The sequence below is a fragment of the Apodemus sylvaticus genome, chromosome 7, assembly GCF_947179515.1.
Source record: "Apodemus sylvaticus chromosome 7, mApoSyl1.1, whole genome shotgun sequence".
In the NCBI taxonomy this organism is placed as follows: domain Eukaryota; kingdom Metazoa; phylum Chordata; class Mammalia; order Rodentia; family Muridae; genus Apodemus; species Apodemus sylvaticus.
In genome coordinates this window covers 36,619,811-36,638,744 of record NC_067478.1, presented here as the reverse complement: position 1 = coordinate 36,638,744, position 18,934 = coordinate 36,619,811, and the positions used below count along the sequence as shown (strand labels likewise).

The window sequence follows — 18,934 nt, the reverse complement described above, 5'->3', positions numbered from 1 at the left end:
AGGAAGGAAGGAAGGAAGGAAGGAAGGAAAGAAGGAAGGAAGAAAGGAAAGGAAGAAAGAAAAGGAAGAAAGACTCATGACATGAGGGAAAGTCCACTGACACTATTAATCATATATGGCCCTACTTGCAGATAGGTGCCTAGCATAACTCTCATCTGGAAACAGATGCAGAGACCCACAGTGAAACATTAGGTAGACCTTGAGGAATTCTGTGTAAGGCAGGGAGGAAAGACTGAGGGAGCCAACAAGTCAAGGACACTACAGGAAAACCTACAGAATCACTGACCAGAACCACTGAACAGAGAACATCAATGGAACTTAGGCCCTCTGCATATATGTAACAGATATGCAGCTTGTTGTTCATAGGGACCATGCCAGAGCATGGGATGTTAGTGACTTTGTTGCTGTCCTGAGCTACCTGCCTCCTAATTGGGCTGCCTTGTCTAGCCTCAATAGAAGAAGATGTGACTAGTCTTACTCCATTGTGATATGCCAATGAGGGTTAATATCCATGGGAGTCTTCTTTTCTGAGAAGAAGGGGATGAAGGATAGTAGAAGGGGAAGTAAGGAGAGAATGGGAGGATAAGAGGGAGGGGAAGATGAAGTTGGGACACAAAGTTAATTGATCAATTAATTAATGAATGGGAAAAACACTCATGGTATTGACATTAAAAACAGATTGATAAGTGGAATCAAATCAAAGACACAGTAAAAAATCCATACACACATTGAATCCTGATTATTGATACAAAAGGCAGAAATTCATAATGGTGAAAAGAAAACACCTTCAACAAATAGTGCTAATCTATTTGGATCTGAACCTGTAGAGGAATGCAAATTGATCCATATCCACGACCCTATGTAAAACTCAAGACCAAGTGTATTGAAGACCTCAATATAAAACAAAATACACTGTACCTGATAGAAGAGAAAGTGGGGGAAAGGCTTGAACTCATTGGCACAGAAAACAACTTCTTAAACATAAAACCAGTAGAACAGGTACTACAAACAATGATTAACTAATGGCCCCTCATGATACTGAAAAGGTTGTATATAGCAAAGTACACCATCAATAGGATAAAATGGCAGCCTTTAGAATAGAAAAAGATTTTCACCAACTCAACATTCAGTAGAGGGCTAATATCTAAAATATATGAAAAACTCAAGAAACTTGTCATCAACAAACTAAATAGTCCAATTATAAAATGGAACACACGTGTACCAGAGAATTCTCAATGGAGGAATTACAAATATCTGAGAAACACTTAAACGCTCAACATCCTCAGCTATCAGGGAAATGCCAATCAAAACACCTTTGAGATTCCATCCTATACCTGTCATGCTGGTGATTAGGGGAACAAACCACTATCTGCCAGGAGCCATTCTCACAGAGATCTCAACAATTCCCTCCTGTCAGCCATTTCTAGCTTGCTTTCCCTAGGCTGCCTTTAGGAGGAAATGTACTAGTTTAAAGGTTAGCCAAGTAAGCTAGATGGTCAGTAAGTACAGAGCTTACCAGTGTGGGCTTGAACAAAGGAAGCTCACCTTTGTTTAGGTTACCATAGCAACTCCTTTCCACTTCACCTCCTCATGATCGAAATATGATGCCAAGTTCCTACTGTACATGCCAAACCTTAGCTGAGACCCTGAGAGACAATTATGAGAAACTGTTCCTGAGATATGATGCGAACCCCCTGAGATTGTTCCCCAAATACAATGACTTTCCCCCTTCACACCTCCTTACACCTGCTTGCTTGCCTTTATAAGGCCTTGTGTGAAAACTAAAGATGGAGGAATTACAAATATCTGAGAAACACTTAAATGCTCAACATCCTCAGCTATCAGGGAAATGTAAATCAAAACACCTTGATTTGGGTTTCAGACTTGCTGTCCAGTTCTTTTGTGTCTGTCTTATCTCTCGCCGTTGCCTAGGTGGTTCCAGGACCCTGTTGACTGTCTTGTGGGTCAGAACAACTATCTCTGGCAACTGTAATAACTTGTACAAGCATTATGGAAATCAATATAGTTCCTCAGAAAACTGGAAACTGATCTCTCAAGACCCAGCTCTACCACTAATGGGCATTTACCCAAAGGGTACACTATACTATCAGAAAAACACTTGCTCAGGTATGTTCAAAGTGGCTTTATTCATAATAGCCCAAAACTGGAAGCAACATTAAATTTCCCTCAAATGAAGATTGGATAAATTAAATGTGGTGCTTTTATTTACATGCAAAATATCATTTATTATGAATTACTGAAAAATAAACACTTCAAATAAGTACTACTTGTACAATTACTGATGTCCTTTTAAAGAATATTTTAGGTATTATTTATTTCTTAGTTATTTAGTTATTAGTGGAAACTTGTATATATTAATGTGGGTGCCAGTGAAGGACACAAGTGGGCATATCCCCTGTTGAGAGGGAGCTGGTTTTGAGCCATCCAACAAGAAACAAGTTGAGTCTTCCTCAGGCCCTTGATACCCTGTTTTTTAATGTGACAGCATAATAGCTTTCTGCCCAAACTTTGTTGATATGAGCATGTTTGGGCACTTAGTATAATGGCCATTTTGTAACATCAAATAAGTATGACCACACTAATGCTCACGATACTCAGTATCTTGGCTGTATCCAATCACAAGCTCAGCATAATAGTCTTTCATCACCAAAGATATTTTATTCACATTTCTAACAGAAATGAGTTATTTTGGTTGTGACTTACATAACTAAATCCTAACTGAAAACAAATAGCTTCTGTTTTTTTTTGTTTGTTTGCTTGTTTTTTTTTTGGGGGGGGGTTGAATTTTTTTTTTTTGAGACAGGGTTTCTCTGTATAAAAGAGCCGTGGGTGTCTTGAAATTGCTCTGTAGACCAGGTTGTCCTTGAACTCAGAGATACACCTGCCTCTCCCGCGAGTACTGGGATTAAAGGGGTGCACCAAGTCTGGCAATGTTTTCAGCCTTTAATGGTCTGCATTTCCCCTGTTTCTATTCTCTCTTGGCCTTCAGTATTTTTCTTTTCCTCTGGTTTATCCACATTGGGTACTGTCCATGCAGGTCCAGAGTCTTTCTGTTCCTCTTAATTTCAGTTTCCATTTTCATATCATCCTTTTCATCATCCATGTCACACTGCACTTACTCCTGGCAATATTTGGGTACCACCACAGTTTAAATTTCTTCAACGACTTTCATTAAAGCATCACCATCAACTCTGAGAATACTTTTAAGTCTGTTGAGCTCCCTTGGCACATTTTTCTTTCTCTTCTCAACAAGCATCTTCATTTCCACTTACTCTGACAAATTTACCCATGCTTTACATGAGAAACACCACTGCTCACCATGAGTAACACAACAACAAGAAGCACAGACACTTCTCTCCATAAAAGTGGTACTTTTATAATATGGAATATTACACACCTATTTTTTAAAATGACATTATGAAATTTGCAGGAAAATAGGTGGAATTAGAGAAAAACACCCTGAATGTGGTAACACAGATCCAGAAAAACTAGCACGGTGTACACTCAATTATAAATGAATATTAGTTCTTAAGTAACTGATAATCATGCTGCAGTCCACCATCCCAGAGAGGCCAATTAACAAAGAGGGCTCTACCAGGGACAAAGGTATGTCACTTATAAGGGGTAATTAGGATACATTTGAGGGGAGACTAGGGCAGGTAGGGATGGGAACAGGAGTGATCAAGTTCTCAAGGAGGACTGAAGGGAGAGTATGGGAGAGACAACTGGAAATGGATGACATTTGGAGCTGATTTAGACCGCTAGTGAAATTGAAATTCCCTGGAATCTACAAAGGTGTGCCTAAAGACCATTTTATCAATGGAGGATATAGAGTCTGGACCAGCCATATTCCATAACTACATACAGTGGTGGTACTGCAACATGAACCCAGATACAGTCCTTAGACCTACAATGTATCTGGCCAGAAAGATGTGCTGGGGCAATGGAGAAGAACTTTTGGGAGTGGCCAAATAGTGACTGGTCTAACTCTAAGCCCACAAGAGTGGGAGCCATGCCTGACACTATGTGGAAAATGAAGAACTGGGGTCTGGATAGCCAAGGACCTAGGGTAAGAAAAATAAGTCAATGAAATGATTCCTAGTGGTATTCTGCTATACTCATAGATTGGGGCCTAGTTCAATAATCATCAGAGACACTTTCCCTAGAAGTTGATGAGAGCCAATGTAAAGACTCACAGCCATTCAATAGGTAGAGAGAGAGCCCAAATTGGAGTACTCCATTAGGTCTCTCAACTAGGAGTTCAAGGAATCCCATGCAAGTTGAGGAAGAATTATAAGAGCCAGAGGAGTCAAGGACATTAGGATAATACATCCCACAGAATCAACCAAGTAGGGATTCTGGGGGTTCACAGAGACAGAAGCAGCAATCCTGGAGCATTGGTCTGTGCTTAGGTCCTCTGCATGTTATGGCTTTTAGCTTGTGGATTTGTAGGACTCCTAACAGTGGATAGAGGTCTGACTCTTTTGTCTGCTCTTAAAATCCATTTCCTTCTACAGGTCTCCCTTGCCCAGCCTTTGTCTGGGAAAAATTGAAGGAGAGGATATGATCTGCCTGTATTTTATTTAAGAATAAATTTTAAAAATATATATGTATATATGTATATATATATATATATATATATATATATATATATATATACACACACATATATATATATGAGTATATATATATATACTTACATATATACTTATATATACACACATATAGTTTTGTATTTTACCTTATTACATATGAATTCAAAAGACCACAATAGTTAAATAAGAAAGGATCTATACTCTATAATGCTCTAAATGTGTCTAAGATGAAGGCCTTTTGCCTGCACCAAAATTACATTTGAGGAGCTTGGAACAGCAGATATGTCACTGAGTTGCTGTGACTGTTCTATTGTGATTTTTATTTTCCCTCACTTTTATTAATTTACGGCAACTTCATATATTGATTATTCACCCATGAACTCTCCTTCTACACCCTCTTCATTTGGGTGAATATTTTGAGGTGTTCTGGTGATTTGGATGGTATGGTGTATCTGCCTCTTCTGCAAAATTTCCTGAGTGTTAGACAAGTGTTAGATATGAAGATGTTGCATTGTTGATATATCAAAAGTGATGTTTTATGAGTGGAAAAAACTTTCAGGAAATTTGGGAATTTAGAGATCCTCCAGAATTCTGTACATTATATAAATGCAACACTAACATTTGCTTTTCCTTTTCCTAATAGAAATGAGCACATTAGAAACACAAAACACAGCCAGGCAGTGGTGTCATGGGCCTTTAATCCCAGCACTTGGGAGGCAGAGGCAGGTGGTTTTTTGAGTTGCAGGCCAGCCTGATCTACAGAGTAAGTTCTCGGGCCAGAGCTATACAGAGAAACCCTGTCTCAAACACCTCCCTCCAAAAAAAATTCCAGAGAAAACAACTCATCCTCTTTGAGCTTAATGTCTCTATATTTTGAGATCTTATTGAACTGCACTATTGTTGATTATTCTTCTCAAATACCTGGTGCTGGCCAAGTAGTCAACACGTGGCATTTCTTATGTCTACTGTGTTTCTAAAATAATATTTGCAATAAGACTCTTAAAGGGACACTCTAATTTCTCAGGCCTCTGTATAGTCCTTGGTGTAATATTCTGGTCAGAGCATTGGCATCACATGAGTCAAACTCTATGTGAACAAAGAAATGTTCAATGCAGTAAATTATCCATATGTTGGGATATTAAGAAATGTAACTTAGATTAAGCCTTTAGGAACAACATGAGAAAGACAGAGGGAACCATACTGGCTAACCAAAAGGAAGGCAAAAATTTGAGAATTCATTTCTGAAAGTCTAGGATGATGAAAGAAAGTAGCCTTAGATGGACATTACAATCTCCTTCTCTTAGCATTCTCAGGTGCACAGGACACTCTAGCAAACCACCAATGAGAGGTTTCTAGAAGAGGATTCCAGCTTTTGAATGTCAGAAAATATTTGTGTGCTCTCAGAGACTGGAAGAATATTCGATATTTAAAGCTGTTTTATGTTGGGGACCATTAATTAACATTTTTCAAGTGTGTCCCCAAAATAAATCAGCTGTAAAATAATGAAAGTGAAAGAAGAGGGGGAAACTTGTTTTTTTTTTTTTTCTAGAAAAAAAAATCCCTTCTCTCTGAAGGATGAAAGCATAGCTTTATCAATCACAGATAGCACATAATTATATTTATTTAGAACAAATAGTGATTCAAGCTTTTATTGATCAACAAAACTGCCTATAGTATATCTTTGTTTCTCTGCTTGACACCATTAAGTTAGAATCGCACAGATACATAATATTTTAATAGTCCTGGAATCCTCCTTTGTATCCTGAGCACACTTAAATTTCTAATTCTACAGTAGATCTTAGATTCTAATTAATAATTCTTACAAGTATGTAAAAACAAAGGAAAGCAGTACCCACTGTGAAATTAACTATTCTGGGAGGAACATGTGGACCACAGATAAGAAGAAAGCACTCACCCATCTTTTACATTTAATATCATTGTGATATTTGTTTTAATTAGGTTTTGACTGCTGTCAACAGACGCCAGGACCAAGGCAAGTCTTAAAAAGGACAATATTTAATTGGGGCTGGCTTACAGGTTCAGAGCTTCAATCCATAATCATCAAATTGGGAGCAAGGCAACATCTAGGCAGTCATGATACAGGCAGAGATGAGGATTCTACATCTTCATCTGAAGGCTGCTAGTAGAAGACTGGCTTCCATAAGGCTAGGATGAGGGTCTTAAAGCCCACACACTCAGTGACACTCATACTCCAACATGGTCACACCTTCTAATAGTGACACTCCCTGGGAAAAGCATATGCAAATTATCACAATATTTAATCACAATAAAGGGAGGACCCATTACCATAGAAAGGCGCTAGCATACTAGATATGGCTTCCTATGATCATGTGTAGATGGTACAGTAGTATGGCCTTACAGTGTAACCGAAATTTCTAGGGCAGTAGCTGTATATAAGGGAACTCTTGGCTACATCCAGGAAACTCACAAATCCACCCTCACAATCAAGGAACACACCGACCCGGCCAGCTGGCTTCTCTATATAGTGGTGCAATGATGGGCAGGTGGTGAGAAGATTGTAAACATCACCGTCCTTCAAACACACAAGAAGAAATGCACCTTCAGATCCAATATTAAAGTTTCTCAACCAGAAATTGTAACAGACCCCTACAGCCCATTGCTCATGGTCCTTTAAATCCAGTTCCCAGTAATATTTTCCAGTGGTAAAGCTCTCTGTTCCCCAGGAAGTACGATAAGATCCAGGTACATCCAGAAATGGATAGTCATTGTGATGTCTAAAGCTGAGTCTTCTGAAATTAAAAAGTTGTCTTGGCTGGCAGTTGAACAGGACTAAATTTTGAAAGAAAATTTTCACTGTGGGAAAAGACAACATTTTCGTTAAAACAAATATTTACATTTGTCAGTTGACAGAGAGAGGGGTCTCTAGACATTTTCTGGGTTTTAAAAATAGAAAGCCTAAGACAGGAAGTGTAGGTATAGCCCAGGTAAATCAAAGTCAAGAGGTTTCCCAAAGAAACAGAATGAGCACATAATGAAAACTGCTTTGAAAATCTGTAGAAGCTGCAAAGGTGGAGGCCACAGCACAGAACTGCACAGTTCTGTCAGGGGCTTTAGTTACACTGGGCAAGCAAGCTGTGTTCAGTGTAATGAGGACCCCTGAAGGCTGTACCCCTGGGTCTCCATGAAAAGTTATTCCTAAGTCATAGGTCATGATTGCTTTCATCTTATGGTTTTGATTTTCATCCCACTATGCAGATTTGTACGATAAATCTAAGCATGCATTAGCAGTTGCTCCCTAGTAGCAATTGTCCGCATTTAAGTAAATCCTGGTTGCTCTGATATTCTTTCCCTGTGATGTTACAATCCATATTTGGTCTGGCAGTGTGATTCAGATTGCCCCATGTCTTTTCAACTTGTTTTTTATTATCATCATCGTCATTGTTATTACTATTATCATTACTACTACTACTACTACTATTATTATTATTGTATTTATGGATTTTAGATTTTTCAAAACAGGGTTTCTCTGTATACTCCTGGCAGTCCTGGAACTCATTTTACAGACCAGGCTGGCCTTGAACTCAGATATCTGCCTGCCTCTGCCTCCAAGAGTGCTGGGATTGCAGGCGTGTGCCACTACCCCAGGCTTTGTTCTATTTTTTATTGCATGTGATAGATGACTTTTTTGTGATCATTTCCGTAGTTTCTTTGAGATAGGATTTCTTGCTATATACTCTTGACTAGCCTGGAACTCACTATGTCAATTTATCTGGCCTAAAACTCTTGGGCAATCCTCCTGATGCCATGTTTTTAATATTGGGGTTACAAGGTGGTGCCACGATATCTTGTAAATTTTTAATCTATGGACTATAATACACTTTAAAAATTCAACTGATAGCTGAGCATGGTTTCATATGTCATTAATTAAAGCATTCCAGAGCCAGAGGCAGGTGGATCTCTGTGAGTCCAAACCAAGTCTGGTTTATAGAGCTGGTCCCATGATAGCCAGGGATACAAAGAGAAATATTATCTCCAAAATAAAAAAAATATTCAATAGCATAAATATTTAATAAAAACATACAGATATTTTAATGGCTTAATATATATTAAACTGTCCTGAATTAATCATTCTGTGTGTCTCAAAGAACAAATGAAACTATATTTTTCAGCCTGAATCATGTACATCATTAAATTAGTATTCATTAATCTTTGCTTGTAAAATGACCTTCTGCCTAAATATGATTACAATGTGGCTTAACTAGACCAATCTTTTTAGGGAATTAAAATATTCATTGTACAAATGTTATCTCACAGTTCAAGGGCACCTCTGGACATTAATTATATCACTGCTGACACTCACCTTGGAAGCGGTTGAACCTTGCTGCCAGCCCAGTATTGGGATGGGCACTGAGTTTTGGTTTCACACACTGTGTCAGCGGCACTGACTCACTTCTGCAAGGAGAAGACATTGATTGGCATGTACTACAGATATCACCCCAGTGATGAGGAGAAATCTTCACTAGGATCCAAGTATTAAAACCTTTGTCATACAAATTTACAAGTGAAGTTCAATCTCAGGAACCAATGGTGAAGGGAGAGGACAGGCTCCTGAGAGTGCTCCTGTGTCCCGCACACATGTGCACTCACTTAGGGATTCCTAACAAACCAAATTGAGAAAAGGAAACACTTACCTGAACATTTTTCACACAGAATATTTTCTGGTATTAAAGAAAGCCCATGGTCAGGAGACAGGGTGGTTTCTCTTAGATGCTCTTTCTGAAGCCCTTCCTGTTACCAACCTCTTCCCTATGCTTCCAGCCCTTTTCTTCTACTACCAGGAAAGTACAGCCCATGGGCCTCAATGATTGGGATTTGAAAACAACAAATTTTAGCTCAACCCCATTACATACACACTTCATTCATAGGGAAAAAGAAAAGACACTGTCTGGTGAAGGCAAACAGGCTTCATATCCATGAAAACAATCCCAAAGTCATCATCCATAAACAAATATTTTCTATGTAAAGTATATCTATAAATTGCTAAGAAGGCTTGTCCAGCTTTGAATGATAGTTCATAGTATCCTGGTTTACACTGAGGATTAAACTCACCTTCTGAACCAGTCATCCAAATCCTGCAAACAAAACAAGGGAAGATATCTGAAGAAACAGCCTACAATGTATTTCTATATATACATAAAGATTTATTTTAGAGACTAATTTATTCATTTTATGTATTTGAGTATAAGGTTGCTCCTTCAGACACACCAGAAGAGGGCATTAGATCCCATTACAGACAGTTGTGAGCTACCATGTGGTTGCTGGGAATTGAACTCAGGATTACTGGAAGAGCAGTTAGTGCTCTTAACCACTGAGTCAACTCCCCAGCCCATAAAGTTTTTTTTTCTTTCTTTTCCTTCTCTGTTTATAAATTTGTTCCCTTCAACATTCCACATAAAAATTAAAATATATTCAACAAACACCTACTGGTTTATATTGTTAGTTACTGCAGTCAGCAGTGGAGCAATGGAGACAGAATAAGAATAATATAAGAGTTTATTTTGTCTTTAGAAAACTTCCCACTTCCTTATTTGGCAAGAACTGGACAATCTCAGGACCAAGCTTATTACTATGATACAGATAACACAGTGCTTAAAGCATGGAATGAGGACTTGAGGGTTTTATTCTGGAGTCTTACACATCCCTCTTGACATCAACAATAAGTGACTTATTGTCAACAAGCAATACCATTTTTATTGTAAAAAATGAAGACATAATAATATAGGCTTTGGAAATACAGAAAATGGTATTTAATTCAGGGGCTTAATGGTATTCTGTGTACATTGTCCTAAATATCTTAATGAAATGCAGGTTGTTTACTTAGAGTTTAGAATTCCTCAGGTACTGTCATTGTCATAATTTTAGAGCTGGAAAGGCCCCTTTCTTTGTCTTCTCACAATCTCATATATATATATATATATATATATATATATATATATATATATATATATATATATATATATATATGACCTTCACAGCATTTGAACCATATAATTTTAATTCATTGTGTGTTGTCTTCACCATTTAACCATAGTCCTTTAAAGTTAACCATTGGGCCTTCTTCACCCTTTCTTAATTACTTAGCCAGTAAGTAATATTTACTGAAATTTAACTGGCAATTCTGAATCATTGTCTTCTACATTTTGCACACATGGAAATTGATGCTTAACAAGAAGAACCATATATAAAGAAAATTCAGTCATCACTACACTGATTCACCCTGCAAATGTATTTTCAAGTCCCAGGATAATGCCAATGAAGTTGATTAGCACAATGGGATGAATTTTTAATGAAATCAGGCTGTGAGAATATTTGAGAAGCATATGGGTAGGAGTTATACACTGCTTTGTAACAAGCAGCTGTCTGTAAATAGGGCTTTCATTGATCTTGTACACAAAGCATAGGAAACTTTCATTAAGGGTACTTCAAAACTGAGGCCTAACCCCTACATGGTGCCTCATATCTGTAATCTTAGAATTTTAGGTTTAGGTCTCTGGAATCCTGTGAATCCCAGGCCATTGTGCACCACAAAAGAAGAACATATACCAAATCCCCCACCTCCCAAAGAAAGCTCAAAAACACAGCTTTCAAACAGAACAAACTTATGGTAGACTACCTTAAACTGCACTAACATCCAAGGGGAGGTAAAATGGAGTGTTTGGTAACAAGAATCACTTAATTTGGTGTTTCAAAGACACAAGCTACAAAAACAAATAAATGAGATATTCCATATGGAATCTGCTGACACAATGTCAACAAGCTTGCTCTTTTTAGGTTATTACAGAAATTATCTCTCCAGATTTTTCTTAAAGCCTGATAATAAGTACAGGGGATATAGAAAGGAATCTCAAATGTAACAGTCACAGGTGTGGGCCTCAAATAATCAATCTGTTTCAAGCACTCTTCCATGCTTACCTGCAGCAGCAACACCTCATATGGCTTCTGGGACATGGCAATCAGCTCCTGATACATTTCTATTAGTTGACTCCTCTTGTGGACCATCATGGCTTCACTTTTCTTAAACTCTTCTACAATAATGTTACTTTGATTTTTTCATACATGCCATATATTGATTCTCTTCTTCTTCGAGGGGTGGATATAGTTTGCTATACTCTGACCTGATCATTTCCTCCCGTAGGGTTATATAGTCCTGAAGGAAAAAGAACATGCTAGATCACATCTAGAGAGTATTTGGTCCTCTCCACTGAGTTCTTCTATGTTTAAATTCAACTACAGGATCCGATCAGGGTGCTGCACACACTAATTTACTGTCCCCACTTTTCAGAAAATGTCAATTATATTATTATACTTTGTTATTAATAGCAGTAGTAAACAAATCCATCCTTTTCCCTTACCATTTTCTTCTATTAAATGAGTTTCTGAGATATCTGGGAAAAAAAGATTTTGATTCATAATATATTCACTCTAAAACGCAACTTTGGGCCAGGCAGTGGTAGTACACACCTTTTATCCCAGCAGGCAGATTTCTGAATTTGAGGACAGCCTGGACTACAGGTTAAATTCCAGGACTGCCAAGGATTCACAGAGAAACACTGTCTCAAAAAATCAAAAAAGGAAAAAAAAAAGGAAAGGAAAAAAATGCAACTTTGCACATACATAGTAACTGAAATTCCAAATGGAGTCATTCAGTCTGATGTACTCTGCTAAACACTCAGAAAACACCCATTAATATCAAACTTTTCTGCCACATGGCCAAGCCGTTCTCTGTGTATTCAAAATTGGATTTTGCCTTTAAGAATGTAGGGTTAACAAAAAAACATTTCCTAGCATCATCTCCCATGTCTGATCCTCCAATTGTGAATGACCAAGTTTGCAAGATATCTGCGTCTGGTTGACTTTACACATCAGGCTCATACCCACCAACCATCCAGGAATTGTTCTCCTCTCTGCATTCACATTCTCCTGCTGATCTTGGATCTTCTGCAATAAGGATGCCATTTGCTTTTCAAGTTTCAGCTGTAATATATAAATTAATTCATTAATTAGTAAATATCATCATTAGATAAATAATGAGTTATCTAACAGAGAAACTCTAGCACTGAACAAAATTAATATAGAGGTGGTAGAAGGATCACAGTGCTGTTTATTTTTATTTTTAGTAAATATTGAACTTTAGTTTTCAGAACATAGAATAACAAAACACAACCACCCTGTGCTCAAGTAAAGTGATGGATAAATAGCATTTGATTGGGATCCCCACATCCTTCTAACCAGCTCATTCCAATGTAGTTTTGGGATTTTAGTCTCATGTCACAAGGACTTTTTAAAGATGTAAATTTAGAACAATTATAATTTTCAGTGACATGAATATAATGAATCATGTGACTAAAAATGAAATTTATACTTATGCACCTCTCAAGGAATGTTTACATTTTATAGTCATCCCTCATTCCCTCTTGAAAAAGTGCCAAGATTTGGAGTACAATGGATTCCTAAGAACCAGGACAAGCCTCTCCCTGTGGTGTGTTAAGCCTCCCTCTCTCAAGCTCTCATCCTTTTTTTTTTTTTTTCTATAAGCATCGCTTACCATTTGCTTTGTAACACGCAGTTCAATGGTGCAGTGTCTGTGACCTCTGTGATCCTGGGAGTCAGAACACAATTGACAGAGGAGGGCCCTGCTCTCACCACAGAATTTTATCTTTCTCTCCTTGTGGATCACACACTTGTGATCGTCAGAATTCAAATACTTCATGATCCTCTGTTCTCTCACATTAGATACCCGTGTCTTCATAGTGATATTATTTATGAACATCCGATGGGATGGTTCCCTACATGTAGGGCAGAGGTCTGGGATTCTGATATCTTCTGAAGAAAGGATGAGACAGGCCTTGCAGAAAGTATGGCCACACCTTAAGAAGACTGGATCTATAAAGATGCCCCGGCAAATCAAGCAAGTGAGTGTTTCCTGGGAGGTTTGCAAAATGTCCATTTTTCTGAGGGGAAAAAAGTAGAATTATTATTATTGGACCAGAGAGGAGTAAGAGACTAGACAAAATTTGATTTAACTTGTGATTGAATTCTGATTATGGCAATAAAGACTTTTTTATATTTTATCTTTCCCCAAGAACTTTCCCCTACGTATTGCCTGACACCATTTTAGATCTACCATGTACATTCTTACTGAAGACTTCAGCCAAATTGTTATGTTTTTAAAGGCCAGAGACATTCCTCTTCATTGTTATACAGAAAGAAATACCATATTGAGGAGTGATCCAAGTCCTTCTGGTCCATAGGCCAGCCTTTTACTGCAGGCATGTGAGTAAACAGCTCCTTCATTTGTTGTCTATTCCATAAAATACACATTACTGCATGCCTTCTCTACTAAATACTTTTGTTTGGTATCTGACTATTACTGTCTTATTATTCAGATTTGACTGCCCCAACCCTTAAATCTTCATGGGAAATATCACTCACTTCTCTTCTTTCTGCTACAAAAATGCCTAAAATAATAAGAATTTATGCTGTCTCCTACTTCAAGGATATCATGGTGGGGAAGAAATCGTGGCAGGAGCTCAAGGCAGCTGTTCTCATGACTTCCAAAATCAGGAAGCAAAGAACAAAGGATTGGGATGAGAAGCCTTCAAGCCATGGGCTGGAGGAATGATCTCACCAACATTTAGTGTGGCTCTTCTCAACTGAATGAATCTAATCAAATAGATTTTCACAAATATATCAGGTCATTTCTATAGCAATCATGCTCCCCTCAAGTTGAACACAAGGGGAATTCTTTTTTTTTTAAATATTTATTTATTTTTTATATATGTTAGTACACTGCACTGTCTTTAGATACACCAGAAGAGGGCATCAGATCCCCATTACAGATGGTTGTCGTTCCTGGGAATTGAACTCAGGACTTCTGGAAGAGCAGTCTATGCTCTAAACTGCCGAGCCATGCCTCCAGGACAGGGGCAATTCTTTGCAGACACTTGTTTATTTTCCCCAAACACAACTCCTGCCTTGAGTTTTTTGGGAAGAAATCTTGAGGCATAAATGAAACTCTCATGTTTATGTGAGACTTGGTTATCTAACAGGTACACATTTCCCATTTCTTAACTTTTACATGTAGAAATAATCTCAGGCCCATCAGTGGAGGTGCATGCATTTAATCCTAGCACTTGTGAGGTAGAGGCAGAGACACGTGGATTTCTGAATTCAAGGCCAGCCTGGTCAACAGATTGAGCTCCAGGGCAGCCAGGGCTGCAAAGAGAAACCATGTCTTGAAAAACCAAATAAGAAAAAAGTAAAGAAAAGAAAGAAAAATGGAAAGAAAGAAATAAAGGAAGGAAGAAAGGAAGGAAGGAAGGAAGGAAGAAAGAAAGAGAGAAAGAAATTAAGAAAGAAAGAAAGAAAGAAAGAAAGAAAGAAAGAAAGAAAGAAAGAAAGAAAGAAAGAAAGAAAGAAAGAAAGAAAGAAAGAAAGAGAGAGAGAAAGAAAGAAAGAGAGAAAGAAAGAAAGAGAGAGAGAAAGAAAGAATCGGTTTGATTTAGGCAAATTTTGTCAAAATAATTAAGCTTCTGCAGTTAGACACGTATGGAATCAAATGACTTTAGCTGGTGTTCTGTGTAATGCAAATTGCAGTACAAATATTATCAACAGTCAGATTAGCAAAAACATTGGTACTTTAATGCTGCCTTCCATAATTAACTAATGATCTTTTTTTTCTTTGGGATTTTTTTCTGTATATTAGACATTTCGCTACAAAACAAGAACACAGAAATAACACAGATCAAACACAGAAATAAAAAATTGCATCTAATTTTAATCAGAATGCTCTCTTCTGAATAAGAGAGTGGTTAGTGTTCTCTACTTTAATTACCTGTAACATTCCAATCTAACATACCAAACTCTAGGAGGAATAGCCAATTCTACCATGGTCATACACTTAAGTACCCATTTATACTGTGAGATCTTCCCTCGTATAATTTACAACAGAAGAAATATTAAAAATCTTTTACTGAAAATTGAGTTTTTACTTCTTTACTTTCCTAAATGTCTTTAAACCATTCAGAGCTTTTGTTAAGCATAGAATGCTCTTGAAATATTTTAGAATTTAGACAATGAACAAAATTGAAAAGTATCATGAAACTATCTCTCTATACAACTGATGATCAACTAAAATGTCCATAATGATAAATTTAAAATTATCTAAAAAAAGAAAAAAAAAAAGCAGGCTGTGGTGGCACATGCGATTAATCCCATCACTTGTGAGAAAGAAGCAGGTAGATTACTTGAGTTCAAGGCCAGCCTAGTCTACAGAATGAGTTCTAGGACAGCCAAGACTATACAGAGAAACTCTGTCTCGAAAAAAACAAAATAAGTAAATAAAAAATAAAATTATCTACAACCTTAAACCAGATTATATCCCAAGAAAGAAATCCAAATGCAAACTGAGATAGGTTTCACTGAATAGCAAAACCAATTTCTAAGCAAACAACTGTTTGTATTTAGTTAAAAATAGGAACTATGAAGAAATTTTCTCTTATAAATTGTGTACTTACCCAAGCAATTATCCCGGTGCTCATCAATGCTTGGTAGCAATTCAATAAATACTGGCTCAGTTCTGAGATCAGATCCTCAGAGCTTGGGGGTGATAGGTCTAGCAGTGCCTGGAACTGAAGTTTGGAAACACACTGTGTCTGATCTGGAAAGAATAAACCTGGTTTGCCCCAGGACTGTGCTTAGAGTCTCTAAAGACCACTCCCACTTCCTCCCTTGGTGACTTTTAATAAAGCTTCCAATAGGAGTGCTTCTCTAAGTGGGATTATCTAAATGGATTAAAAATTGAACTACTACCTTGGCCATTCTCAACAGACAAATCTACCCCAAGGGATTTCCTGAATCATGTTTAGCTGGGTGTGGTAGCTCACACATTTACCCAGAGGCCAAGGAATTAGAATGCTGAAGGAGGAGGATCTCAACTGCTACTTTTTCCAAGTCTACACCATTTACTCACTTTCTGTTCTAAAAGGGGTGAAAATACCTGAAACTCCCTCTATTTACTTTTCACAGTATATAGTGACTGTAGACTTCAAAGATGCCTAACTGCCCATCTGTTGAGTTCATATTAACCAGACAGTTGTGTGTTAATGTTGTAGATATGAAATAACTACGAACTTTCCACATCTCAGTCAGGTTTTTGCTTGCTTTGCACCTGGATGATTTATTTTTTTAATATGTTTTTAGTTAAAATAAAATTCCATAGTTTTCCCTCTCCCTTCCATTCTTACAGGTCCTTTATAGAGGTGGCTAGCAGAGCTTTGGCTAGGATTTTAGGAAGATTCTCAAAGCTCAAATGTCAGGGTTTAAGTAGTTTTTTCCCCCTCAAATGATTTAGTCAAGAGGGAAAAAATCCTAACAAGAAAAATTCCAGCCCCTTGAGTTATTCTTAATTCCAGATGTAGTCAAATTGCTACCACGAACAGCCATCACAGGGGATGAACACTTTGTACTGGGTGATCAGTTAGAAAGCTTATCCCTGATACAGGCTAATTCATTGTCTAGGTGTCAGAGCTAAGGTCTTCACCTCAGCAGCCAAAGAGCAGAGAAGCAGAATACCTGCCCTTACTCACTCCTTTCTTTTATTCATGTGTGCCTAATCTATTGAATGGATGCTCAAAGGATGGCTTTTCCCTCTTGTTCTCTGAAAGGCCCTCATAGACATACCCAAGGGAATAGCCTGTTGATTTCCTAGGAACTTCTTCTTATCATTGAAAATAAACTTTTCTCATGAAGAGGGGCTTCCCATTCACAGCTGCCCATTACTAGGTTAGATGAACTACAGAGAACAAATTCCTTTAATATGTAGAGACATTCCATATTTTTTCTAACTCTAGAAAATCTTGAAGAATACAGAAGTTGACACTGGGGACTAGGTTATTACTGTGATAGACTTTTTCATGTTTATGTTTGGAGAAATGTTGATTTGGTGACTTTGGATTTGGAAAGCAATGAAGTGTTTTAAATTGGGTTTAGTGAACCATTCTAATAGGAATATGGAAGACATTGGTGCTGAGGGTGATTTGAACTGTGGGAGAAGGATCTCATTATGAGGCCTAGAAGCTGCTCTTGTGATATTTAATGAAAAAATATGCCTACATTTTGCCCTAGGTTTTTTTTTATTTTGCCCTAGTTTTAAAAGTCTTTATGATGGTAGGTTGAAGAGACTCAGATTAATTGCATTGACAATGGAAATCTCAAAAATGCCGAGCATAGACTTTGTTCTCTATTTAAGTCTCACGAAGAGTTTTGAAAATGTATATCAAACTTTGAAAGAAAAAATATAAAATGTATTATTCAAGTATTAAAGCGGCACCAGTTGGCCAGTGGTGGTGCATGCCTTTAATCCCAACACTTGGGAGGCAGAGGCAGATGAATTTCGAAGTTTGAGGCCAGCCTGGTCTACAGAGTTAGTTCAAGGACAGCCAGCGCTATACTGAGAAACCCAGTCTTAAAAACAAACAAACAAACAAAATCAAAAACAAAAAATCAAAGGAGTGTTGCTCTAGGAATCGAAATGGAGCTTGATCCTGATTTCAAGGATACATTGAATTGAGGAGTGGTGGTCTTGGAGCAAGATCCCTCCCAACTAAATTTTGATCCAGGCATGTTGATACATCCCTTTAATCCCACCTTTAAGGAGACAGAGCCACACAGTCCTCAGAGATCAATCTACAGAGCAAGTTCCAGTACAGGAAGGTTTAGATAGTGAAGGAGGTGGCAAACAGAAAGCTAGTGATAATGAAATAGAACAAGGGGAAGAAAGTTGAGATTGGGCACCATGAAGGGGGCATATGAGAGGCTATTGGTGAAGCCTAATTGCAGTGGAAGACTCTCTTAGTAAGGGTTTCACTGCTGTGAACAGACACCATTACCAATGCAAGTTTTATAAAAGACAACATTTAATTGGGGCTGGCTTACAGGTTCAGAGGTTCAATCATTTGTCATCAATGCAGAAACATTGGCAGCATCCCAGCAGATATGGTGCAGGAGGAGCTGAGAGTTCTACATCTTCATCTGAAGGCTGCTAGTAGAAGACTGATTTCCAGGCAACTAGTTGAGGGTCTTAAGCCCATACCCACAGTGACAAACCTACTACAACAAGCCCACAAATCCTAATAGGGACACTCCCTGGGCCAATCGTATACAAACCATCAAAAAGACCCATCATATTGGAGATTCCAGTACCATCGGCTGACTGCACCATGAATATCAGCAGCCATGGCGTGGAGGGGAGTCAACCAGAGCCTAGAGCGCTAAAG

At 37.8% G+C, this 18,934-nt stretch overlaps 1 protein-coding gene across 1 annotated transcript; it reads right to left on the bottom strand.

The window, feature by feature from the left end:
• Nucleotides 1-6,963: 6,963 nt before the first annotated feature.
• LOC127689668 (tripartite motif-containing protein 43C-like) lies at nt 6,964-13,605 on the bottom strand. The gene is given in 7 exon segments (XM_052189329.1): nt 6,964-7,451; nt 8,959-9,050; nt 9,708-9,730; nt 11,571-11,708; nt 11,710-11,805; nt 12,537-12,632; nt 13,204-13,605. Coding segments are annotated over 7 exon segments (1,335 nt in total).
• Nucleotides 13,606-18,934: the final 5,329 nt, after the last annotated feature.